Raw genomic sequence first — 27,839 nt, forward strand, 5'->3', positions numbered from 1 at the left:
CTTGTCAGAAGATTGGTACCTTGGAAAGAACTCTGTGTTCCTCTTGGGTTTATTTTTGGGATTAGTCAGGGGACTGGGAGCCTCCTGTTCCTCAGGAGACACCTGGAGGTCCAGGGCAGATAGTACCTTGGATAGGAGGTGTTGGAACTCTTCTGCCTTGAAAAAATGTGAGGAGGGTTCTAGCACAGTAATGCCTTCTATTTCCTCATCCGACAGGAATTCGCCCTCCTCCCGGTCTCCCTCATATGACTCCTCCGATAGACCCCCATATTGGGATCTCTCACCCTCCAAAAAATCACTGACTAAAGAGTTCTTTTGAACCTTACAGTGGTGGACTTGATCCCTGGATCTCTTGGGTGATGGTGACCTGGAGGAGGAGCATGAACTAGAGGGCCTTGGTCTCTTATGGGTAGCTGCTTTAACTGCGCACCCACAGTCTGCCTTATTGAGTCTAAAAATTCTGAGAATAAAGAAGACCCCATTATGGGTACGTTACCCAAGCCCCTCTGGGGCTGACAGGTCTGCGCAGCTCCCTGCTGTGGCTGGGCTTCATAGGAGTTGAAATCTCCCGCCTGGAGGTTGTCATCGGAGAGCCCCCGCCTCTGGAAGCTGTAAGGCTGCTGGTCGGCCTCCTTTCGCGCCTTTTTGCGTCTTTCAAAATGGCCGTCGGGGCCGGGACGGAGCCCTGAATAGGAAGCCTCCTCCGCTGCCGATGACGACCAGTGCCGCTTGCGCTCACTCCTCTGCGTCTTGCCCCTACGGGGCACGTTGCCGGCAGCTGTGGCAAGCCCTGCGGTCATGCCAGTTCTGGAAAGCGGCCTTCCGGCTATGCGCAATGCGCTAGGAGCTGAGTAGTCCTCTAAAAAGGCGTCCTTCACCCGGTGCACCATCTGCCTCCTCTTCATGCCTCGGCTTGAAATTCGGCCCGAGGCCGCCGCAGCGGCGCTCCTTGTAGGTATAGAGGGGAAATAGAAGAGGGTGGAGGAATCAGTGTGAAGAAGTATAGTAGAAAAAGTTGAAAGGATTAGTAGTCAAGTTGAGGGAAAAGACAGCTAAAGGCAAGAGGAAAGAGGAAGATTTTTTTTTTTTGTATAATAGACTGCAAACAAAGGGATAGGAACCTATCCTAAACACTTGCTCTCCCTGTCGAGGCAGGAAATAAACTGAGAGAGGGGTGGTTCCCACAGCCACAGGAAGAGGAAGATCTTTTAGATTCCTGCCTCCCTGATTGGACGGTGGAAAACACCCAAGATGTCCTCCGCCTCTTAGGGAGAACAGGTTTTCCCGCTTCTAAACCTTAATTGACAGCAGTCAGTATCTTCTTTCCAGGTCATGCAGACAATAGGAAATCATGCACAGTGTTAACCCTATAATGACTGGAACTTTAGAACATTACAAAGGACATATAAAACAGATACATATTTCCAACAAATCATCCTTTGGTTGAAGAAGTACTTCCTTTTATCTGTTCTAACCCGACTGCTCAGCAATTTCATTGAATGCCCACGAGTTCGTGTATTGTGAGAAAGGGAGAAAAGTATTCTTTCTCTACTTTCTCCATCCCATGCATAATCTTGTAAACCTCTACATGTCACCCCACAGTCGACGTTTCTCCAAGCTTAAGAGCCCCAAGTGTTTTAACCTTTCTTCACAGGGAAAGTGTTCCAAACCTTTAATCATTTTAGTTGCCCTTTTCTGGACTTTTTCCAATTCTATAATATCCTTTTTGAGGTGCAGTGACCAGAATTGTACACAGTATACCAAATGAGACCTCACCATCGATTGATACAAGGGTGTTATGATACTGGCTGATTTGTTTTCAATCCCTTCCTAATTATTCCCAGCGTGGCGTTGGCCTTTTTCTATTGCAATCACACACTGTCTTGACATTTTCAGTGAGTTATCTACCACGACCCCAAGATCTCTCTCTTCGTCAGTCTCTGCCAGTTCACACCCCATCAACTTGTATTTGTAGCTGGGATTCTTGGTCTCAATGTGCATTACTTTGCACTTGTCTGCATTGAACCTCATCTGCCACATTGACGTCCACTCACCCAGCCTCAACAGATCCCTTTGGAGTGCCTCACAATCCTCTCTGGTTCTCACCACCCTGAACAATTAGTGTCATCTGCAAACTTGGCCACTTCACTGCTTACTCCCAACTCCAAATCATTTATGAACAAGTTAAAGAGCATGGAACCCAGCACTGAGCCCTGCGACACCCCACTGCTTACTGTCCTCCACTGCAAAGATTGCGCATTTATACTCACTCTCTGCTTCCCATTAATTAGCCAGTTTTTGATCTACAAGAGGACCTGTCCTTTTACTCCATGACTCTTGAGCTTACTAAGCAGCCTTCGATGAGGAACTTTATCAAAAGCTTTCTGGAAGTCAAGGCAAACAACATCTATTGGGTCCCCTTTGTCCACATGTTTGTTCACCCCGTCAAAGAAATGTAACATGTTAGTGAGGCAAGATCTTCCCTTACAGAACCCATGCTGAGTCTTCCTCAATAACCCGTGTTCATCAATGTGCCTACTCATTCTGTCCTTGATAATGGTTTCTACCAACTTTCCCGGTATTGAAGTCAGACTGACTGGCCTGTAATTTCCCAGATCTCCTCTGGAACCCTTTTTAAAGATAGGGGTGACATTTGCTACCTTCTAGTCCTCAGGAACGGAGGCAGATTTCAATGAAAGATTACATATTTTTGTCACGAGGTCCACAAATTCACCTTTGAGTTCTTTCAGAACTCTTGGATGTATGCCATCTGGACCTGGTGACTTATTAGTTTTTAATTTGTCTATCAGTTGTAGGACCTCCTCTCTTGTCACCTCAATCTGATTCGGGTCTTTTAACACCCCTTCCAAAATTAGTAGTTCTTGAGCGGGCAAACACTCCTCATCTTCCACAGTGAAGATGGAGGCAAAAAATGCATTCAGCTTCTCAGCCATTTCCCTACCCTCCTTCAGTAATCCTTTTACCCGTTGGTCATCCAAGGACCCCACTGCCTCCCTGGCTGGTTTCCTGCTTCTAATATATTTGAAGAAATTTTTATTGTTGGTCTTTATGTTCTTTGCAATATGCTCCTCATAGTCCCTTTTTGCCTGCCTGATCATAGTCTTGCATTTGATTTGCCACAGCCTGTGTTCCCTTTTATTAATCTCACTTGGACTAGCTTTCCACCGCTTAAAGGAATCCTTCTTCCCTTTTACAGCTTCCATTACTTTGTTTGTTAATCATGGAGGCCTTTTCTTATATTTGTTTGTGGCTTTCCTAAATTGTGGTATATATTTTATCTGAGCTTCTAGGATTGTAGTTTTAAATAGCCTTGAAGCTTCAGATTTGACCGTATTTACCTTTCCTTTCAGTTTCCTCTTCACATGCCTCCTCATCTCAGAGAATTTACCCCTTTTAAAGTTAAACATGGTTGTGCTGGTCTTTTGGGGCATCTTCCTATTTATACAAATGGTGAAATCAATAACATTATGGTCACTGCTCCCAAGCAGTGCAATCACTTTTACATCTCTCACCAGGTCTTGGGCATTACTTAGGATCAAACCCAGGATTGTCCCACTCCTGGTAGGTTCTGTGACCACCTGCTCCATAGCACAGTCATTGAGAGCGTCTAGAAACTCAGTCTCTTTCTCTCGACCAGAACACATAGTTAAAACCACCTATTATGACAGTTTTTACGTTTAGCCACTGTCTTTAATCCTTCCATCATATTATAATCGTCCTCCATCTATTGATTTGGTGGGCAATAACAAACTCCCATAGTTAAATTTCCTTTTGGGCCCTCTATTTTGACCCAAAGCATTTATAGAAGGGAATCTAATTCTCTGACCTCACTCTTACTGGACTGTATACCCTCTCTGACATACAGAGCCACCCCACCTCCAACATTTCCCTCCCTATCCTTCCTATATAACATATCCAGGAATCACCATATCCCACTGATTCTACTCATTCCACCAAGTTTCTGAAATTCCCACAATGTCTAAGTTTTCCCCCAACACTAAAATTCCAACTCCCGAATTTTGCTCCCCAAGTTCAGCAATTCATACCCATCCACACCCTTTTAGGGTTCTTATCTCACTAAAAAGTAAAGGTAGTCCCCTGTGCAAGCACCAGTCGTTTCCTTATCTCATTACAGATACTAACTTTCTGTCCTTAAACTCCTCTATTCTAACCAAGCAGATTACAACATGCATTGCGTCTCTGCATCCTGAGCTCCTTCTTTGCAAGACCCCTCCCATCTTCTGACTGGGATATAAGGACTCTGCCTTCTGAATGGGAAATAAGGACTCAGATCTTTATTCTGACTTGTAGTAGAAGACGGGATCATTGACTGTTATTCGTCAGTCTCTAGGGTGCTACTGGACACGAATCTAGCTGCTTAGATGAAGTATTCTAACTTTTCAGTGTTTGGCATAAGCATTTCCTAAGTATATAAATAAATTTCATTGGACAGCCCTGCTACTGCACTGGAACAAAAACCAAAGAACAGCGACATCTCAAAGTCTGACCTGTTTACTGCAGAATAAGCTTTTGTGATTGAGTCCACTATAAGAGATGCAGTAAATATGCATTTTTTTACTGCATCAAATGGAGTGGATTCAAACCCTTGACAGTTTATGCTGCAATAAATGTGTCTGTCTTTAAGGTGCCACATGGCTCTTGGGTATTTCCTGTGTTTTAATATCTTCTTTCACTCTTTGCTGTGAAGTGCCTGATTTTAGTTCTACATATTCACCATTAGCAACGGTCTCCATGAAAATGTTGCAGTTTAATGGGTACCAAAATCTGTGCTCCATATATGTTGTGAGGTGTAACCCTAACTTTTTAGTCCCTTCAAAGTTAACAGGAACTTTAAGGATACAGGTAAGGATAGCACTTGAATAGCACAGGCTAGCCTAATCTCGACCATGGAAGCTAAGTAGGGGGGGCCTTGGCTAGTATTTGGATGGGAGATAAGGTATCCAGGTCTGTGATGGAAAATATCTGGTGATTTTGGGGGTGGAGTCAGGAAAAGGTGGGGTTTGGGGAGGGGAGGGACCTCAGCATGGTACAAAGCAGCCATTTTCTCCGAGAAGCTGATTTCTGCCAACTGTGATCAGTTTTAAAAGTGGGAAATTTCCAGGTCTCACCTGGAGGCTGGCAACCCTACAAGATGTTGGTGATTATATAATACATACACAAACACACTTTGTTTCTCTTTCTCCTACAATGCTGCTGAAAACTAAAAACATACTTTCAGCACAAAAGTAAACAGTAGAGAATGATTAATAGGCATGGTGGTGACTGGGCCTTCACAGAGACTAATGTACCATATAACTTAAAGCAAAATCAGATTTTTCTTAAACAACCAACATTCATGTTTGTCACAGAGTGACTTAACGTTCAACTTTGCTCTCTACTCCAAACTAGAAGTTCACCTTCAGTGCTACCTAATGTCACTCTTAATTAGAAATGTAATGACATGTCAGATAATGAGACTTTTTTTTTACTTCAAAGAAGCTATCTAGAATTGTGTGGTATTTTTACTTTGAAGAAAATGTCTTTTATCACTTATTTTAGTACAACACATTAAAATCAAATATCTCCTGTAGCAAACCGATTCCAGTCTCTGGAACTCAAATAATTTTCTAATAAAAAATGCATGAGACAAATAAATGCACTTTATGTTCCACAAGAAAAGGCAGTTTCAACAGGCTAATGCTCAGAGAAAATTCATTTTATCAACCAGCCATTTCATTCTGTGGTGCTGTTACAAGCTCCTTCCAGTTGCTAGGCAACCATAATTCATAGTACCTTTTAATGGATACTCTGCTTCTGCTGAGAACATTAAGGTGAAGAGAATAAATGCCTTGGGTGAATCTTGAAATCTTTCATTATGCATGTCATTCTATTTTTGTAATGCTATAATGCTGAAATGTTTCTGTGGCAGGCAACTGAGTTGTGGTAATTGCATATTCCACTCATATATGTTTTGTAAGCAGAGCAGCACGTACTTGTCTAAAATGAGTTATTTCAAACATGATTGAAATAAGACTTTTCTACTACTAAAGGCAGTAAATAAGCCCAAAAGGAAAAAAAAGACAACAAATCTAAAAGAAGGTTTTCAAATTTCCAGTAAAGATCATATAGCATAAACTTCAAGCAATCTAAGGGGTTTGGGATTTATTATGATACAAGAAAAAAAAAATGAAAGAAGCCTTTGTTGCCCAACTATTTTGTCCATTTTTCTTTCTTCTTGTGTCTGTCTCCATCATTGCCTAGGTGGGTACAGCTTACTATAACTGAAATAGTACAGTACAGAAAGATGCAGGAAATATTTAATTTTAATGTTTTGTACTTAAGTGCTAAAAGACATTTTTCTATGCCTATGAACCTTAAATGACCATATCATTACCATATTAACCCAAAGTCTGTTACATGTAAAGACCAGGATACAAAGATCTAAGTTCTGTGTACACAAGAGTGCCTTGGATTTTTTCCCCTTAAGCAACAGCTTCTACCACCACCCACCATCCCCTGCATGGCAAAGCACCTGTGAAATGATGGGAAGTTTTAAAAGGTTTAAAAGTTTTTTAAAACTGCCCTGGTTAAGTGTGTGGTCTAGTAGTTCAGATAAAACTCTGATTTAACTGCATAGTGGATTGTAATGGAGCTTGAAAAGGAATAGAGTTTAATGCTCAGATTTGCAACTCCCGTATTAGTAATATAATAATGGAGACATGGATAGGTCACATCATGTCCATAAGCAAACCCAACATAATTTCACTGGAAGACAATATACTCCAGTGGACAAAGTCTTCTACCTGGATCTCTAACACTTCATTACAAATTGGTTACCCTGGAGTAATGCATTGTACTGGACTTCCACAAACCTTCTACTCTAGAAATGATGAAAGTAAAGAAACAGAAACCAAGACACAATAATTCAATAGCTGCGTTAATTTTAATCATCATAGTCCTTATATATGCTGAGAAAGTAAAAACATGAAGATGTTCACCCTTGCTATGAAGTTTGCAACATATATTTAAATACAGTTTACAATCATGAATCTGCCAAAGTGGGCTGGATGGCAGGTCTGTTCTCACCCTCTACTATCCATCTGTTCAGCAACAATCAAAATCTGCTCATTTGAAATAACTGAAATGAAGCCGATATCCAGGATCCAAAGAACTGAATAACTACTTTCACAGCAGCTTCCCATTTAACAAACATGAACAAGAAAGCAGTAGGAACACAGAGAAAGCCTAAGGAAATTAGAGAGTGACATTTACAGATGCATTACAGAGAAGAGAATATAGAAAATGATAGAAGGCGGGTGAGAAATATCTGTTTTCAGATAAATCAGAAAAAAAATGAAAACACACACACATACCACCACTCTGGATGGAATTAACAAATCATGCTGGGGAGTTGTGTGCAGTGTTCCCTCTAAACTGAGTTAGTGTGAGCTAGCTCACAGTTTTTTAGTCTTCAGCTCACACAGTTTTGCCTTACTAGTAGCCAGATTGCTCTCTCGCAACTTTAATGCCAGTAGATGACACAGTAGAATTTTTGCTCACAAGACTCCACAGCTTAGAGTGAGCAATGGTTGTGTGCATTTACTGTATATGTACTGTAAAATAATGGGATGGGTCCACGTATGGGTATTGTGCCAGACAAGAAAATCCAAGAGATGAATAAATATGATACTTTAATATACAACTATGTATGTCCCTGCTGAGCCACAATTAGGCAACATAGGCTAATATAAGAAAATAATTCAGTGCAATAACTGGATTTTGTTATAATATTCTGATCTTGTAAAAAAGATTTTTGTAATTCAGTACAGGAGATCACTGGATTTAGCTTGGCTTTCCTTTTCCAGCTTCAGAAAAAGTACTAACTGATGCCCAGCCTAAGGCATCTAATGTATTTCTTTCCTGTAAGCAGATGGGTCAATGAAGGGACATCAGAGGAGTACCTAGTACTAAATTACTAAATTAGTTGTGAGTCCAGGCAATTTATATAATCTTGCTGTTGATAGAATCCATCCAAGGAGGCCAACTCTGCTTAGTTACTGAGATCTCGGCTATCCTGGACTGTCCAGGTCAGGGCTTATGTCTCATAGGAAGAGATATAATAAACATTTCTCATTCCCCCAGACCAGTTCTCCTTGACAAAAAATTTTTGTGATAAAAAAATAAGATGTCAAATCTATAATTTCTATAAGGTACTGACTAAACACAAACAAGTAGTTTTGTATGGCTATTTAATAAAAAAAAACATTATTCTACTTTCCCACACAAATAGAATCCTCAAACATGACAATATTTCAATAACTTAAAAGATATATACAATACTTAAAGACATAAATAGACATAACACCAAAAACCAGGAAAGAGGCCAATAACAGTTATTGGGGGTATGCCAAACAGAACAAAAAAAGTCTTCACCCGCTAGTGAAAGACAGAAGTAGAGGGAGACAGACAGATTGCCTTGGGAAAGGTTTCAAAAGTTTTTGCACCATGACCAAGAAAGTTCTTACTTTAGTTGCCACCAGTGGCAGGGGCACCTGAATCAGAGCCTCTGAAGGTGTTCTTAGGGGAAAGAATACAGAACAAATCTATGATATAACAACTGTCTCTATTAAGAAAATCATGAGATCTGATATACAGCTAGAAACAATGCAGGCACCAGGCTATTAGGCACCCCAGGCTAGGTCCCCCACCTCCCAGTCTGCCCCCACCTGTGTGCAAAGCACCCCCACCCTGTCTTCCCCCTCACAGGTGCCTGGCCAGCCTCCCCTTGCCACAGCCATCTTACCTGAGAGGCGGGGCAGAGGCACAGCATGGTGCAGCCTGGCTGCGTGTGCTGCGATCCAGATGCATGCACACTGCCTTCACATCCAGTCGCATTCACATCACCTTCACCTCTGCTACCCCCTCCCTCCCAGGCATTTAAAAATGTGCTGGAGGGCATAAGTGGAAGGGCCTGCTGATCAACTGATTGGCAGGGCCTTTGTCCGTGAATGGGAACAGCAGTGGATCTCCCTTCCTCACTTCCCTCAGCCACAGCCCAGGAAGGAGGGGGGTGCCCAATTTAGTGCTCCCCCATGGCCACAGCCATAGGCAACTACCTATGGCTAACTAATGGATGTGCCAGCCCTGACTAGAAATATATCTGCAACTCACAGAGCCTTTTTTTTACCGTGAAGAAAAATGCACTTGAGAATATAGCTCACTAACTTCCTCAAAAACTGAACCCACTGCAGCTTTTACTTGTTTTTAAACTAATGCTTTTAATAGGTTTTTAAAAAGATTTATTAACTATCATAATGTTATTGTGCTTTTAATTTTTAATCTACAATTAATCTAAAATTAAATCTTTTAATTTTAATTTTTTAATTTTTAATGAGTACTACATTAACTATAGAAAAGAGGGGTTGAAATTTACCTAAATAAACAAAAAAAACCCCATCCATTTTGATCTATTATCCTTTCCTTCTTCCAAAAAACTCTGAGCTGGCATACACAATTCTCCCTTTTTTGAGAATTAACCTGTGAAGTCAGTCTGGTTGTGAGAGTGGGACTGGCCAAGGTTAGCCCATGATGTTCATGAAGAACTGAGCATGGACATACCCGATCTTCACCCAACTTTCCCCTATATTACATTAATGCTATGTTAATAAAAATATATGTTCAGAATGTTATTCTGTAAATAATATTATTTCATCAGTTAGGCCTGATTAAACTGCCTTTGTTCTATTTAAATGGAAAAAAAAGATCCCATTAGCTTTGAATGAAACAGATTAAACTACAAATGAACAGAACCTACCTTTGCAAAATAAATCTGGGACATATCAAGATAATTCAACCTTTTATTTTGTTTGGTTTGCCTGTTTCAATGTATGAGTCAAAATAATTTAATGTAGGCATGTGATATTTTCAATTGCATTATAAGGTACAGAGCGTGGATGCTCAATACCATTTATCAAAGAACAAAAAGAACAGTAATAGAGACCCAACTAGTGGAAGGTCACAACCAATAACATCACTGCAAATAGAAAGAGGTTGTGTGGAAGCATCAAATGCAAATTACTGTTTGCCAGAGAATTTTAATGGAGTTTGACGTCACATTATAAAATGTTTAATTGTAACCTGATTAAATGAAAAAAGTCCTACTGATGGCAATTACAATCTGTCAAATAGCATATTTATTTACAGCTTGGTTTCTAAAGCCATAACATTAAAAAAGGAACTCTCTACAGCTTGTCAACAAACTGTAATTATTGTGTATCCTTCTGTCAGTTGCTGCATAATACTTTGGGTCCTAAAATGGATCTAATTATATCTATACCAACATTTTTATAAACAATTGGCTTCTCTTTTCCCTTAATCCCTGCACAATATCTCTAAAGAAAAGAACAAAACACAATTCTTTTATTAACACTAGGCATTTTAAAAAGGTAATTTTATTTATTTATTATTTTAATTTAATGAAAACAAATAATAAATATTGCATTAAAACATATACAGTGACCATGTGATGGAGCCTCATACATTCTTTATTCATTAGCAGGTACCATATTAGAAGCTGATTTGGAACAGCAAAAGGCAGGACCACAAGGCAGCTTCTGATGTGGCACCTGGAAACTGTCATTCAGAAAAAAAACAGTTATGTGGAATAAAGCCCTACATGTAAAACTGGACAAGGGTCAAAAATGCAGTAACAGTTGCAATTCAGCAGCAATTCCACTCATAAGATTTACTAGCAACTATCAATTTTCAGACAAGAAACAGTTTTATGTTACATGGTATAGAAACAGAAAGCAGAGTAGGTGTTCCATTTCCTTCACTGTTTGGTGTAAGATACTCTCTCATGAGCTTTCTTATAAAAATAACAGTTAACTACACTTGGGTTGATGTAGTGCTGCTTAATGCTAGTTAATTAGTCACAACCTTTATTTTGTACCTTGTGATGAAAGAATATCTCGAGAATGATCTCTTTATACAGATATGATCAAGAACCATTTTATTTTTAAATAATACTTCTATTTCTGCATTTAATAATTAGACAATAACGTCAAGTCACCCATGCTTTCATGTCCTACAGACCTTTTGCTCTGGAACACTCTAATATATTGAATGCATTATGTAAAATGAAATACAAGTCTGTGAAAAGAGTTCAAAAATAGCAACAACAATGGCCTGTAATCATATTTCCTGTTTCGCTCTGAAGATGACATTATTCAAGATGCTGGTAGACTCATCCATAATTGCAGCAGTTTAGAAATGCTGCTGTAATGCATCTGAATTTACTGTGCTATATTTCCTGCACAAACACTTTTGCTTTAGTCTCATGCATCCTGTACTCTACTACTACTGATACACTCACTGTCAAAACACTTGTTCAGTAGCCCTTAGAATTCAAAGTGTGCTTTGAATATATGCTAAAAGAGGTAATAAACCCACATTATGTAAGTTGTTGTTGCCAGTACAAAAAGGAGCATTTGGAAATAAATCCAGACTTTTAGTATCTTTCCTACTTTCAGCTTCACAATTTAAAATTTAAAGCACTCAGAGAGAGTGAAATCTATCTTATATTTTCTTTCTCTATTTTCTAAAATACGCCACAGTGTTTAAGATGGTGTACTCTATTTTAACTGCCATGCATTTCTGTATTGTATTATGCCTGTAGCCATGATACTATAGCATAAACACATATGGAATAGGAAGAAGGGGAACACATTGAAACATGTAAAGGACCTGGCGATGTAGCTGTTTATAACATGCTTTTCATTTATCCTTTGCTCTTTGCAGAACTATGGGCTGTTGCACTCTGTACCTGCATCTCACAAAAAGAAAGGAGGAAAGAATAAAATGGGAAAGAAAGAAACAGAGAATTTAACTTGCATTGCAACTCAGGTTATGCTATGGAACTACCCACAAATATCTGGTGGAACACAGCAGCCACAATTTGGGCTGCAAGCAAAGTTCCATCTAAGCTCCACATTATTGAGAGCAAAAATCCTACCCCATGAGTGAAAAAAATTAGTAGCATACAGTTGTGAGCAAGGTTATATTTGAATATCACTGAAATTAGTTTTTTAGAAGATTACTTCCATAACCATGTAAAAATCTCAGAATAAATTATTTTAAATTATATTTAAACTATTTTTAAAGAATAATTTAAACATTACAAGAGAAAACAAAATCCAGTCAAATTTTACCTATACCTTCCCACTAGAGAACTGGTCTACCTGGCCCATGGTAGAGCTGGCCTCTGGAGAAAAAGGTCTACCCACACCTTTCCATTATATTGGTAGAACTGGTCTCTGGAGTAGGGTTGCCAATCCCCAAGTGGGGGCAGGGGATCCCCCAGTTTGGAGGCCCTCCCCCCGCTTCAGGGTCATCAGAAAGCGGGGGGAGGGGAGGGAAATGTCTGCTGGGTACTCTGTTATTCCCTATGGAGATTTATTCCCATAGAAAATCATGGAGAATTGATCCGCGAGTATCTGGGGCTCTGGGGGGGGCCCTGTTTTTTGGAATAGAGGCACCAAATTTTCAGTATAGCATCTAGTGTCTCTCCCCAAAATTCCCCCCAAGTTTCAAAAAGATTGGACCAGGGGGTCCAATTCTATGAGCCCCAAAAGAAGGTGCCCCTTTCCTTCATTATTTCCTATGGAAGGAAGGCATTGAAAAGGTGTGCTGTCCCTTTAAATGTGAGGGCCAGAACTCCCTTTGGAGTTCAATTATGCTTGTCACAGCCTTGATCTTGGCTCCACCCCTAATGTCTCCTGGCTCCACCCCCAAATTCTCCTGGCTCCACCCCCAAAGTCCCGAGATATTTCTTGAATTGGACTTGGCAACCCTACTCTGGAGGTCAAAAGCTATACAATTGTCTCTGGCTTTGTGACCTTTATTAAAACAAAAAACACTACCATTTCCCATGCAAAATGCATAGGCACTTAATTTTGTATTTTAAATGTTTGCATATGCCTTATAAGTTGAGCTAATTCTGATGCATTAATTAATTAATCTTGATGCCTTCGTGCAGTGTTGGTGTCTGAACACAAACTTATTCTTGCTTGGTTAGGAGGCATTTTCTTCCCTCACTGAAGCTGAAATTTGTATGTAAAAAGGCAAACACATTCATAACTCCTGTACGGTCTAGTTATTAAATAACCATATATAACCTGTTCCCAAGGATTGGGGCACCAGCATGTAAACTAAGAACATAAGAAAGACAGGTTGCTTACCTGTAACTGTAGATCTTCAAGTGGTCATCTGTGCATTCACACTCATGGGATAGAGCGCCTGCGCCGATCCCCGAATCAGTACCTAAAAAGCCTGGGATTTTTTTACGCTCGGCACCAGTGGGCATGCGCAGACGTCCCAGTACGCATGCTCACCGGCGCCAGCGCGAGGATCCCGCCAGTTCCTTCCTGACCGCTGGAAGCCCCTACTGGAGGGAGACCGTCAGCAGTGGGGAAGGAGGGCGGGTAGTGTGAATGCACAGATGACAACTCGAAGATCTACAGTTACAGGTAATCAACCTGTCTATCTTTTTCATGGTCTCTGTGCTTCACACTCATGGGAGATTAGCAAGCAAGACATACCTGGAGGCGGGAAGATGGTCAACTGGAAAAAACAGCTTGCAGCACCGCAGTTCCCAAACAAGTCCTCTGTTGAGCATGCACATCCAGCGCGTAGTGCTTCATAAAGGAATGTGGAGAGGACCAGGTGGCAGCCTTGCAAACATCCGTCAGGGACACGCCTTTCAGGAACACCACCGATGTCGCCATCGCCCTTGTAGAGTGGCCGCGAATAGGCCCAGGTAACGGCTTCTTAGCCAACAAATAACACAGTTTAATAGTCTCAGTGAGCCATTTTGAAAGCCTCTGAGACGAAATCCTGGAACCTAACTTAGGGGCAGCGTATGAAGCAAAAAGCTGTTTGTTCTTGCGAAAACTCTTGGAACGACTTAAGTAAAACAATAAAGCACGCTTTACACCTAAAGCATGCAACCTACATTCCTCATCAGAGGAAGGCGTAGGATGAAAAGTGGGCAACCAAACTTCTAGGTTGAGGTGGAACTGAGAAACCACCTTGGGGAGAAAAGAAATATCAAGAGCTAACAAAACTCCAGCTTCCTGAAAAACAAGATACGGGTAGTCACAACGCATCGCTGTGAGCTCCCCCGCACAACGTGCTGATGTGATGGCTACCAAAAACGCAGTCTTCCATAAGTGAAGCTGTAACGAACACGTGGCTATTGGCTCAAAGGGACGACGAGTCAGTCTGTCCAACACCAAAGTCAAGTCCCACAACTGTGGGGGCGATCTGGATGGGGGATGAAGCCTAAGCAGATCCTTCAAAAACCTCTTAGAATGAGGGTGTGCAAAAATAGAATGTCCCTCCACTGGTTCATGGAACACAGATGTTGCTGCCAAATAAACCTTGATGGAGGAAAAAACAAGGCCAGCATCCACAAGAGATAACAAAAACTCAAAAATTACTGACAATCCCACCCTTTAGGGAGAAACTGAAGGATCGACTAGGAACTGAAGGAACTTCCGTCACTTCCTATCATAGGAAGCACAGGTGGAAAGTTTTCTGCTATTCAGGAAGACGTGCTGGACTCTGCTAGAGAACCCACAGGGTCGATAAGCCACGCTGTCAGCTTCAGGTGGGAAACATTGTGATGGAGGATATGACCTCCCTGAGCTAACAGAAGGTCCGGTTCCGCCGGGAACTGGTAGAAGACCCCCCTCGCCAACTGGAGCAGGATCGGGAACCAGTTCTGGCGAGGCCACCAGGGAGTCACCAGGATGCAGCATGGTCTCTCTCTTGCGATTTTGTTGACCACCTTTGTCAACAACGGCAGAGGCAGAAACAGATAAAGGAAGCGACCTTCCCATAGAAACAGCAGACAGTCTCCCAATGACTCTGGATCCGCACCCCCTCTGAAACAAAACAGAGGACACTTCCTGTTCTCGGCTATGGCAAAGACATCCACCTGAGGATGCCCCCAAAGCTGAAAGACAGGTTGGAGAAAGCGCCACTGCAGTTCCCACTCATGCGGGGGAAGCCACACCCCTGCTGAGGGAGTCTGCCTGCAAGTTGAGGACCCCAGGGAGATGTGCAGCCTTCACGAAGATGTCGTAGTCCAGGCACTCTGACCACAGGTCCAGTGCCAATGCACAGAGCGGTCGAGAGACTGTTTCCCCCCCCCCGCCTGTTGATGTAGCACAGGGCAGTGGTATTGTCCGTTAGCAGAGCAACAACCTTCCCCGCCACCAGGGGGTGGAAAGAGTGGACAGCAAAATGAACTGCCAGCAATTCTAGATAATTTATGTGGCAGTGAGTCAATTTCAGAGGCCAAGGCCCCCCAACACACAGACCAGCCATGTGGACCCCCAACCCCACAAAGATGCATCTGTTGTGATAGTCACAGAAGGTGCAGGGAGATGAAATGGAGCTCCCTGACAAATGTTGATCTTTGACTTCCACCACTGCAGAGTTTGAAGAGTCACAGGTGGAATGACAAACCTCTTTCGAGGCGAGTCTCTCAATGGTCGAAACTGACGAAGAAACCAGAGTTGCAGACCTCTCATCCTCAGCTTCGCAAAAAGTAGCACGCTTGTCATCGCCGCCATCAGCTCCAGCATCTGCTGCAACTGCTGCGCCGTACCCCACTTTCGACTCTGCAGAAGTTCGACAAGGTTGATAATGTCCATCGCTCTCTGCTGAGGCAGGAACGCGCGATGCAGGTTCGTATCCAGCAAAGCCCCTATGAACGGAACTGTCCTTGATGGAGTAAGATGTGATTTCTCCAAATTGACCTGCAGACCCAAGGTGTCGAGAAGACGAAGAGTGATGGCAATGTGAGATGACAAACTCTCTTTCTACTCCACCACAAGGAGCCAGTTGTCGATGTATGGAAAGACGACTATCCCTTGAAGCCGGAGATGGGCAGCCACAACGCTCATTATCTTCGTGAACACCCGAGGTGAAGTGGACAGGCCAAACGGAAGGGCTTTGAACTGGAAGTGTTGAGAACCTACTGCAAACTTAAGGAAACGTCTGAATGCAGGATGGATGCTGATGTGGAAGTAAGCATCTTTGAGGTCCAGCGTTGCCATCCAGTCCCCTTGGTTGATGAGGGGCAGGATTGTTTGCAGAGTGGACATTCTGAACTTCTGGTACAGAATAAACTTGTTGAGATTCCGAAGGTCCATGATTGGTCTCAAACCCCCATCCCATTTGGGAACCAGGAAATAACGAGAGTAGAAGCCTCCTGTCCTGGCCTCCATCAGGACCCATTCTATGGCTTGTTTCTGTAGGAGGTTGCTCACCGCCAGCAGAGGTGGGAAAGGGTGTGTGGTGATTACCACGGATTGGGTCGGAATCTGAGCGAAGTCTATTCTGTAGCCTTCTGCTACGATGGAAAGTGCCCACCTGTCCGTTGAGATAGACTCCCAGGCTGGTAGGAAAGGGCGGATGGATGAAGAGAGGGCGGGGATGGTGACGCATGCTATGGGAAAGTCAAAGGCCCTGCTTTTGGGGGCGAGTGCCCTTGGACTTGCTGGTCTAAGAAGCATATCAGTTCCTATTATTCCCCCTGTATGGGAACCTGCTTTCCGGTTGAGCAGAACGAGGTCGCCACTGTTGTTCTGGGGAGAACTTCTGGTAAGGTTTCTTAACCCAGGGCTTGTGCCACTGTTTTGATTTGGGAATTCTGGAAGGAGCCAGGACACCCAGGTTCCTGGAGGTCTTTATGCTCTTATCAATTTCTTGCAGAGCAGTGTCAGTAGTAGTGCTGAAGAGGCCTTCTCCCTCAAAAGGCAGATCCTCCACGAAGGCCCTGGTGTCTTGCTGAAGGGCTGTTGACCTCAGCCAGGAGTGGCGTCGAAGGCAGACGGCCGACGTAATCATTTCCGTGGAGACGTCCACTATGTGCTTTGCTGCAGCCAATTGTTGCTTCCTCCTTCTGCAGCTTCTTTGCCGCCGCTCTTTTCTCCTTGCTCAGTTAGGACAGGAGGGGGGTGAGTTGATCCCATACCGAGTATTGGTATCTAGCCATGCACGCAGCATAGTTAGATACCTTTACTCCCAGAGCCCCTGCAGAGTAAAATTTCCTCCTCACATTATCCAACTTTTTCCCTTCCTTATCTGGTGGGGAACAGTGAATCTTGCGAGCCTTTGAGGATGATGACACAACCACAGAATTCGGCTTCGGATGTGAGAAGAGGAATTCTTCCCCAGCCTCTTGGACACGGTACATGTGGCCCAATCTCCTTGATGACACCGGAGAGGAGGCAGGCTTCGCCCAGGGCTCCTTCACTGACTGAAGGATCACCTTCGTCACAGGTAATGCAACCACCATAGACATGTCCCGTTGCATAATGTCGAAGATCGTATCATCCACGACAGGTTGCGGCTGTGTCACTGGGAGGGAAAGAGAGGTCGCCATCCTCTTTACCAGGTCCCCATACGACTTCAGATCCTCCGATGGTGAGATAGGAAGATCCTCAGCCGTATGCGACACTGGCGAAGGCTCAAGGGCCCTGTCCGGATTGTCGGTACCGACCTCAGAGTCCGACAAGACTCTCTTCGCAATGAATGTTCTGAGAGTATCGGTGTCGAATCTCTGACGGGCGATCGAACCACTACCAACGAGCATGAATGGACCTCCTCCACCACTACAGCGTGCCTCTCAGGAGGGATGGAGATCGATGCCGAAGGGCAGCGTCTGGAATGCTGGGAGAGTCTCGACATCTGGGATGCCTCAGATTGCTGGTCCCACTCTGCAAAGTCCTGGGGTGGGTACCATTGATACTGTGGATAGGGGTACAAATATGGAGAAGGCCAGTTGCGCTGATCCCAAGGTGGTGGTGGTGGGAAGCGACGAACTGCCATCGATGGTTCCAATTTCCTTTGACCCCTCGCCTGGTCCATCGGCTCCGACAGCTCTATCGGTGCTGACCCCTCGACTTATGAAACTGAGTCACTCTCACTGCGCCGCCTCGATCCAGAGGAATGGGATCGCTGGGTGAGATCGATCTCATGCTCTGATGCCGAGAGACGGAGTTGCTGTGAAGCGCTGCCTCTCGGCACCAAAAGGCTGTGACGTGGGGACGCCAAGATCTTTCTCGGTGGAGCAGCCATCAATGCCGAAGCGTCATGGAAGGGCAAAGGAGTGCGGGACGATCTCTTCTGGAGAGCCAGTTTGGTGTAGTGGTTAAGTGTGCAGACTCTTATCTGGGAGAACCGGGTTTGATTCCCCACTTCTCCACTTGCACCTGCTGGAATGGCCTTGGGTCAGCCATAGCTCTGGCAGAGGTTGTCCTTGAAAGGGCAGCTACTGTGAGAGCCCTCTCCAGCCCCACCCACCTCACAGGGTGTCTGTTGTGGGGGAGGAAGGTAAAGGAGATTGTGAGCCGCTCTGAGGCTCTTCGGAGTGGAGGGCGGGATATAAATCCAATATCTTCTTCTTCCGCTTCTCCTTAGACTTCGTCTTCTTCGGCGCGGATGATTGGGTCCCCGAATCATCCAGACGCTTTTTTGCTGGGGTGTCCACCGACCCTTCAGAGGGATGCTTTGTGGAACGCTCGCGCTCAATAGGCATCTCGGTCCTGATCGGCGATGTATCAGCCGAAGCGACCGTGGGGGCCGTGGTCTCTTCCATTGGTACCGACGGGCCCGATGCCATCTTCTGCGGCCAAAGTGCCAATTTGACCAATGCAGCTGAAAGCCCCGCTGCTCGATTCTTGCACGTTTGCTTGGAGAAGCTCAAACAATGAGAACAAGAATCCACACGATGCCCCTCGCCCAAGCAGAGGAGACAGAGGGAATGGCCGTCAAGGGGGGGGGGCAATCTTCTTCCCGCAGGATCGGCACCTCTTAAAAAACCCCCAACGTCTTTCCATAGACGCAAGGAAAAAACCCGCTCAGGAAAGCCTCTGAGGGGAAAAACGGGGGGAAACTAAGCCCCGAAGGGCAAGTCCAACAACAACAACTCTTTTTTTTCTAACTAACTAACTAACAGCTAACTACTAACTACTAACTAAGAAAACAACAAATGGGCTATATATAATAGGTAGAAGCAATCCAAAAATTACTTTACCGACTGGGGACACGAAAGGAGATCCTCTCAGCGCAGCAGTCAGAAAGGAAATGGTGGGATCCTCGCACTGGCACTGGTGAGCATGTGTACTGGGACGCCTGTGCATGCCCACTGGTGCCAAGCGCAAAAAAATCTCGGGCTTTTTAGGTACCGATTCGGGGATCGGCACAGGCGCTCTATCCCATGAGTGTGAAGCACAAAGACCACGAAGACGATCATAAGAGAAGCCATGTTGGATCAGGCCAATGGCCCATCCATTCCAATACTCTGTGTCACACAGTAGCCAAAATTTTTTTACACATATATACACACACACACACACACACACACACACTGTGGCTAAGAGCCACTGATGGACCTCTGCTCCATATGTTTATCTAACCCCGTCTTGAATTCTTAGGAGTTTGTATATTGCCCATTATAGCAGCACGTCACAAGACAAGATGTAATGCCAGTGTTGAAAGGGCTTTGCACAGTACAATATGATTAAGACATGGCAACCAAAACTGCACAGTATTCCAAATGAGGCAGCACCATACCTCTATACAAGGGCATTGCAATATTAGTTGTTATATTTGCAATCCCCATCTGAATAACTCCAGCTAAGAATTTGCCTTTTTCACTGCTGCACACTGAGTCAATGTTTTCAGTTGGAATAGGTTGCAAACACAGAAGGAAATGTCTTGTGCATTCAGGTAGTCCAGAGACACACAGCCTTCTCTGCCCAGACTTGCAAAGCAGGATCACAACCTCCCCCAACCCTGATTTGTAACACAGTTGTTGAAATCAAAATGTGGATCTGGAAGAAGTTACAAACTTTGCTAGGAAAAATGGTGGGTGGGAGAAAAGGGAGCAAGACGAAACAGGTCCATTCAAACACTGTGCACAACACAGAACCCCTTTTGGCACGCAAAATGCCAAGCAACAGCAGCCAAATGAAACCACATGCCCACATTTGAACCAAAGGACCCATCACAGATTTTACCTGCCAAAATCAATTTGCCCAGATGGGTCAGTTTCACTTTGCTAGCTGGAGCAGCAGTGGCTAAACAACGTCTGGGGAAACAGTTAAGGAAAGAAATTAAGGTTCAATTTATGGTTGCAAATGAAAAGCCACACAAAGAGGGATGTGGCTACTTTGACTGAGCAGCAGAGCACTTTTTGCAAACTACCAACTTGCAAACTTTGCAAACTACCAAACTACGTGCCTTCTCTGGTGCCTGCTCCAGAGAGCAGAGAAGAAATGGGACTCCAGCTTCCAGTCCACCTCAACCAGAGCCCACCAGTGAGTGCTTAGCACAATTTGTACAAGGAGCTATCTCTTCAGTTAGCCCTCCCCCAATTCACAAAAGGTGGCTGGGGGAGTGCCTGCCTGCCTCCCATTTCTGGTAGCAATGTGACTGATTTCTCCTGCATGCTGCATCTGTTTACAAGGCACACACAGTCAATACTGCCTGCCCTCAGATACCAGCTAAGCAGGAGGGCAAGGCACACCAGAGGAAGTATCCCTGCATTCAGGATGAGATGCTATGTGTCCAGGGGAAGAAATCTGTGTGGTTTTACTCACAAATGCACACTTAAAGGGAACTATGTTGCAAGGGCTAGCTCAGGGGTGTTGAACTCATTTGTTTTGAGGGCCATATCTGAGATAAATGAGACCTTGCCGGGCCGGGCCATGTGTGTCATAAAATGTAATGTCAGGTAACAGAGAAATAAACTTTCTAAAGAACACAAGACAAACACAAAGATTTTTTTAAAAGTTTAAAATAAAACATGCTTAAAACATTAGCACTGTTGGACTTAAAGGTACTTTCTTTATATCTCTCCATTTGTTCAGTTTGATAATCTACAAGTGCTCAAAGTTCTTTCCCATTCCTTTGCAAGAGGCAGATACGTGATCCAGGGAACTGGGCAAAGGAAACTTTGGCACTTTCCTTCCTTCCCTAGGGGAGGAGGAAGAGCAGGAGCCTCAGCCAATAGAAGGGAGAGAAGCTTGGCTCAGTAGTTCTGCTGTGCAATTGAAAGACCCTGGCAAAGTAAGCTATTCCTCCTCCCTTGCTCCCCAAGGGAGAAACCTCAGCCAATGGAGAAAATAGAGGCTTTGCTCTGTAGCTCCTATGCGATCGAGAAAGTCTGGCAAAGCAAGCTGTGATGCAGAAGGAAGCAAGAGAGAGGGAGAAGGAAGCAGATGACAGCCAGTGGTTCAGGGGCCTGATAGGAGCCCTGCAGGGGTCTGATTTGGCCCCCCCAGCCGCATGTTTGACACCCCTGGGGTAGCTAATTCACATTTTTAATGGGGCAATAACAACAATTATAGCACTTTGCAAACAAACAAAACCCAGTATAGCAAAGAAGTTGGTGTTTACTGAAGCACTCTCAGGGATTTTAAACTTTCTTCACTATTACAGAAAAAAACACTGCTAGGTTCTGAATGCAAAGAAACTTGTGCTTTAGAAGAAAACTGAAGCAAAAGCTACCAGTTATAGTTTTTAAAGGACTGAGTAATAAAAATAAAAAGATGTGCCAGCTCCAAACCAAACCTAACTAGAACTCATTCAACAAACAACATATTCCAAAGACTTTTTTCACCCTTATGAGTTTCTCTCTCCTGTTCTACCTTAAGACTCCAAAAGAAGCTTGACTAGTTATACCACTTGGCCTTTAGCTACTTTCTCTTCCTCCAGTTGCTCAGTTTGATAATATACAAGCGCTCAAAGTTCCTTTGTTCTCATTCCTTTGCAAGAGGCAGATATGAAACTTCAGCACTTAAGAGAACACTTAGCTTCCAAACTCTAACCTTAGTACAGAAGAGGTCAAGTCAATGAAACACTGCTGGAGCACTTTATTGAAGTGCCAAGTGCTACCCTTATCTTCTTCAGGTACTTTTACAGTGGTTGTTATGTCCCTTCATGTAATTCAGATCACTTTCCTTTATGTAAAGCTAGGATAATTTACTTCATTCCTGAGTTGAAATCTAAGTAAACTGAAGAAGTTCTCAGAATGACTAGAAATAATTTGTCAGCCCAATAGAATAGACAGTCTATATGGCCGAGGACCTGTTTTCCTTAGGTACCGTCTCTCCCCATACATTCCCCAGAGGGTACTTAGATCTGGATCACAAAACCTATTAGAAATACCCGGGCCGAGGGAGGCGAGACTGAAGGCTACCAAAGAACGAGCCTTCTCTATTGTGGCCCCCCACTGGTGGAACCAACTCCCAGATGATGTTAGAGCTTTGCGGGATCTTGCCTAATTCCACAAAGCCTGCAAAACAACATTATTTCGAATGGCCTTCAACTAAAGTACAGAGTTGCTTAACATCATGGTATGGAACTTAGCACCAAAACTGCTGTTTTATAATTGTTTAGTATTTTAAATTGCAATTGTTTAATTTTAACTGATATTGTTGTAACTTTTTTACTGCTTTATGGTTTTATTGTTGATATTCAGTGTTGTTAGCCACCCTGAGCCTGCTTTGGCGGGGAGGGTGGGATATAAATACGAAAAATGAATAAATAAATGGTACAACTCTGATCCACAATAACAAAAAATTAAAATGTACAATCTTATCCTCAAACCCTTCTATCAGTACATGAAACATTAGAATAAAAAGTTTGTGGAAGTATAATGCACAAGAAAAATCAGTACTAGGTCTGTGTTTTACACATGTTCCAGTGTTGAGAAGTCCTCTGTGAAGCAAGTACAGAAAAAGATAGCTGCTTAGGACCATATTATTGTCAAAATGAAGGAACACACTTTGTGTGAACACAGGTTTACTGGACACTAGATGTAATCCTTCAAATCTGTACTGGTGAACCACAGAACAGTAAAAGATATAAATTGCCACGAGAATACATGAAACAGACTTTTGAAGAAGACTAGAAATATAAAAGGCTTACCACCGAGAGTGAATTTGAAAGCAGTGTCCCATCTTGACCAAGCATATTGGAGACTGTGATTTCAGGTAGTTCCATGTTTTGTGGATGGAAAGGAAGCAGGCCATTATGGTTGACTGGGTGACACAAAGAAGGATAACCAGATTCTGTGTCATTCAAATGTACCAGTGAATGTTCAGGTAACGAAGGAGGAGTGATGGGAGGTATGTTAAAATCTTCACTTTCAAGGCTTGGACCAGGAAAAGCCTGTAGAAAGATCAAAAGTAATATCAATTAAAATGTCTGAGCTTTAAAACAGAACAGGATTAAAAACATCAGACTAAGAAAAAGCACTGAGACCCTTAAACAAATAGCACCACCCCTTACCCAATGCCATATATAGCATTTAGCAGTAGGCTGCACAAGAGAAACCATTTTAAACACTCATACATTGTAATAAAGGAGTTTTTTTTTACTGTGTGTGAAATAAAAATTGCCTCAAAGGCATAAAACCTTTGATATTTTCACAGCTTCCATTAGATAGCTTTTCTTTCCCCAGCGGCTGAATTCAAGGGCCCCATTACAATTTTCTAAGAGTCTTCATTGGGTTGAATACCTTTTTCATGGGAAATGGGAAAGAGGAATGCAATTTACAAAATTAACACTGGATCAAAAAGACCCTCATAAGACTTTCTTGCCACTCAAGAGCAAAAATAATAGAAGGGGAAAAGAAATCTTGTTCTTGCATGTTGCTCGAAGGTGTACAAAAAACTAATACATTCGATCTGCTATACTAGAAGCAACAAATTAACCTAGAAATAGAAGGTACTTATGAAAATACTGTATGGCCTTGATTCAGCAATATACATGCTGAGGGTATATATGTCAATTCTTTGTACCTATGTGCTGGTCAAATATATTGGTGATATCATCAATTAGCCATTGCCAATCATTTGTTTTTGGAGAGAATGATGACTGGATCTAACTAGAGATGCCATCAAATCTCCTTTCCCTGCTGCAATGACTTGAAAACTCATTTTCATATCCCTTGTGCAAAACAAACAAGTGAATCTTTATTTCACACAGTTTTCTGACTATTTCCTTGCATCATATTTGCTTTTAAAATATATGTTCGGCATTAAATATTATATATTATATGCATAAATTATATACATTGTATATATACAATGAATATAAAATATATGTACATGTAAACTGCATACGTGTACACCTAGCTCTATCTGTTGATGGATGGCTGCCCAGACTCCACCCTGGACCATCTGGATGAGGCACTGGGAGCCATGAGTGGGTGGCAGCAAAGCTGGCTGAAGCTAAATCTAATGAAGATGGAGGTCCTGTACCTGAGCTGGGGTGGAGTGGTGTCATGTTCCCAGCCCTGGACAGCATACCACTTGTGCTCGGCCCAGGAGGTGAAGAGCCTGGGAGTGATCCTGGATGCCTCACTTTCTATGGAGGCCCAGGTCACCACAGTTGCCAGGTTGGCCTTTTATTATCTTCGGTAGATCAGGCAGCTGGCGACCTACCTCTCTCCTCAGGATTTAGCTACAGTGACCCATGCAATAGTCACTTCCAGACTGGATTACTGTAACTCACTCTATGAGTGCTTGCCTTTGGAGCTAATCTGGAAACTCCAGCTTGTGCAAAATGTCTATGGAGTACCGGATTGGCTTCACGGTTTTGGTATTAACCTTCAAAGCCTTATGCAGTCTGGGACCGATGTATCTGACAGATCATCATTCCCCATATGTGCTCTGAAGGGTTTTACACTCAGTAAATCAACATCTGCTGGTTGTCCCTGGCCGAAGTGATGTCTGCCTAGCTTCAACTAGAGCCAGGGCTTTTTCTGCCCTGGACCCAGCCTTGTGGAATATGCTCCTGTTATAGATCAAGGCCCTGCCAAATCTGTTACTGTTCTGCAAGGCCTGCAAAACGGAGGTGTTCCACCAGGCCTTCAAATGAGGGAGCGGACGTCCAAATTAAATTAAATCAACCTCCCTTGCTGAAGTCTTTCATCTTTAGCTGCCCCAATCAAAATTTGATGTCATCCTTCTGATTTACTGGTACCAGCTTGAAACTATTTAATTCAATCAATTTTGTCTCCTGCTCTGAAATCGTGGTTTTAATTGTTTTAACTGCTATGTTTTATTTTTTGCAATTGTTCTATTTTTGTTGTAATCTTTTTTGAGTCTGTTTGCGAAGTAGGGCAGAATAAAAATCCACTAAATAAATAATAAATAAATATAAGTAGCATACAATTGTGCAAAAGGTGAAAATCAGTCACTAATTCTAGCAATGATTGTGAACTGCACTATTACAACATATGGAGAATAAACAAAAAAAGCATATCCATCTGCACCTACATTTATATTTCCTATCCAAACAAACAAAAAAATCATGCTATGTGTGCTAATCATCAAATTGGGACTGCCTTCTGGTTCCCAATAAGGTGGGTGGAAACCATGCATATAGTCCCAATAACTGAATGGAACCTAGAAACAGGCCATTTACACTCTTGGTTCCCAATCTGTGTGAAAAAAGTACTTCCATACACCCATCACTTTTACATATTTGTTACCACATCACAAATGAAAATTCAAAATAAACTATTTGACATTCAAATCTGTGTAAAACCATTCACAAATATGAAAGCAGCTTCTGATTCTATACTAGCTGGTAGAGTTAATTAGATAGATGGTAAATGACTGAAAGAAGTAACAATTTTGTGAACAATAGTGAGTTATACTGGATATCAGTAAAAGGATAATCGTTTTTTTTAAATCCAGATTTTTTAAAAAATTGCTTGATTAATCTTTGCTCATGGATCACCGGTCTCAACTGTTCTTTGTTCTTCTGTGAATTACCTAAACTATGTTGTGATGGAGGTGGTGGGGGGTAGCTTTTGACATTATTGTAGCAGCATTTCAACACCATAAGAATGTTATGCCTGAAGTCACATTGATTTAAGAACTGCTGAAAATCAAAGACAGGCATGTTCTAACATTCCTGAATGGCATAAACACCAGTGCACATCCTAGATGAACCATTTGGTACAACAACAACAACAACAAAATTTTATTTGTATCCCGCCCTCCCCGCCGGAGCAGGCTCAGGGCGGCTAACAACATAATTCAGATTTAGTTATACAGAAATAGATAAAATTACATTTAGACATTATAAACATTTTAATTAAAATTCTGCTTAAGTTTTAAAATTAATTAAATTAAATTAGTAAAAGTGCTAATACTGGTACTCACTGGATTGTCTCTCCTGTATATCAGGCTTTCAGTCAATTTGTTTTATCCTAACTCAGCTCCACAGCATTGTCTCTGCCCTTTAAAAAGCCACAAGGAACAGTATACACAGATCTCCTTCTGTTCTCACCAACCAGTGAAATGGTACCACAGTACTAAGGACTACGCACTAAGTGTTTCTATCTTCCACTAACTTACCTTTAAATGCCCACTGGCATTAAGGGGAGATATGAGGATGACTTTGCATTGTCAGTTCAAGCTCAGAGGACTGGAAGAAAATCCACTGTGTCCAGTGGAGAAGACCTGGGGCACTTTATCAGTTCCACCTGCATTCTTTCTGTTACATGGCTTTCAGGTTTGACTTGGACACTTGCTTGTAAGATAGGGTTTAACACTTGTCTTAAAAAGGCAGTGATTCTTACCCAAAGCCCATGTCTCCTCCCTGAGTGAAAACAAACAAATGACCTCAACAGTTTCCTTCTTATAGAAGAAACAGGACATTCCAACTAACTCTTAACACTATGTGGCAAAAGAGGAAAAACAGGAATACAACATTTTAACTAAGACCTTTCTAAAACCGACTTTTGTCAGAAGTAAAACCTAACTGATTATCTTAATACTTCTCCACAAGTTTCCTATATAATTAGATCATTCTTTCCATCTGTGCCACACTGTTCAATAACAGAGCTATCATTATATTTTGATTTGCTGGGCATATATTTATTCTTAATTGCTATGATTTCATTCTCAAATGCATTGATGACAATCAGGATTTCATTTTACTGCAACTATGTGTATATAATTGTTATATATTAACTTAACACCATATGGACAAATTTTTCTCTGCAGCTACTTTGAACTGTTATTGATAACCTATTTCAGGGTAGTAATTTTTCCTTTAGCATACATTTAACCCATTTTTAAAAAATTCTGCTTTTTAAAGTGGGGAAGACAAAGATTTCCATTAACACAACAGACCTCTCTTGGTTCTCCCAGTCCACTGATTTTGAAAATGCTGTTCCTAGGATATAGTGAAAAATGATGGGGTGTATGTGTGTGACTGCAGCAGGAAGACAGAATTAGTAGAAATTGTCAATATAATCTAGATCCAACCCAGTAGTTAGCAAATGTAGCACTGGTCTTAATATTGAAAGAATGGCACATTAGCAGCGCTGCATATTGAAAGAATGGCACATTAGCAGCGCAATCCTAAGAGCACTTTCCTGGGAGTAAGCCCCATTGAATAGACCTTAATAGAATTTAGAGTAGTCTTGCTTAGGATTGGTCTGTTAGAAGTCTTTGGTGTGAGAACTGGGGTTCTGTACTTATTATCGCTAGTGAAACACTGTAAGGCACATAATTTATGCATCTGTTAGGGAAAATAAAATATTAAAAATACCAGAAGAATACCTGCCTACAATATTCTAAGTTCAGAAGATGCATTAATTTAGAAAATGAATTAATTTGGTTTAAAAAAAAACAACAACATTAGACCAGTACACAATTTAAACAGTTTTACTAGGGTTGCCAGGTCTGTGTTGGAAAATACCTGGAGACTTTGGG

The 27,839-nt window shown here is 42.5% G+C and overlaps 1 protein-coding gene across 1 annotated transcript in view; it reads right to left on the reverse strand.

Moving 5' to 3' along the window:
• The window catches only part of TOX (thymocyte selection associated high mobility group box), a 417,402-nt gene that overhangs the window by 127,924 nt on the left and 261,639 nt on the right, over window positions 1-27,839 (reverse strand). Inside the window, exon 3 of the mRNA XM_060243743.1 lies at window positions 23,029-23,271. Coding sequence (XP_060099726.1) covers window positions 23,029-23,271 — 243 coding nt within the window. The remainder of the gene's footprint in view (window positions 1-23,028; window positions 23,272-27,839) is intronic.

This window comes from Heteronotia binoei, chromosome 7, assembly GCF_032191835.1.
Source record: "Heteronotia binoei isolate CCM8104 ecotype False Entrance Well chromosome 7, APGP_CSIRO_Hbin_v1, whole genome shotgun sequence".
Lineage (NCBI taxonomy): Eukaryota > Metazoa > Chordata > Lepidosauria > Squamata > Gekkonidae > Heteronotia > Heteronotia binoei.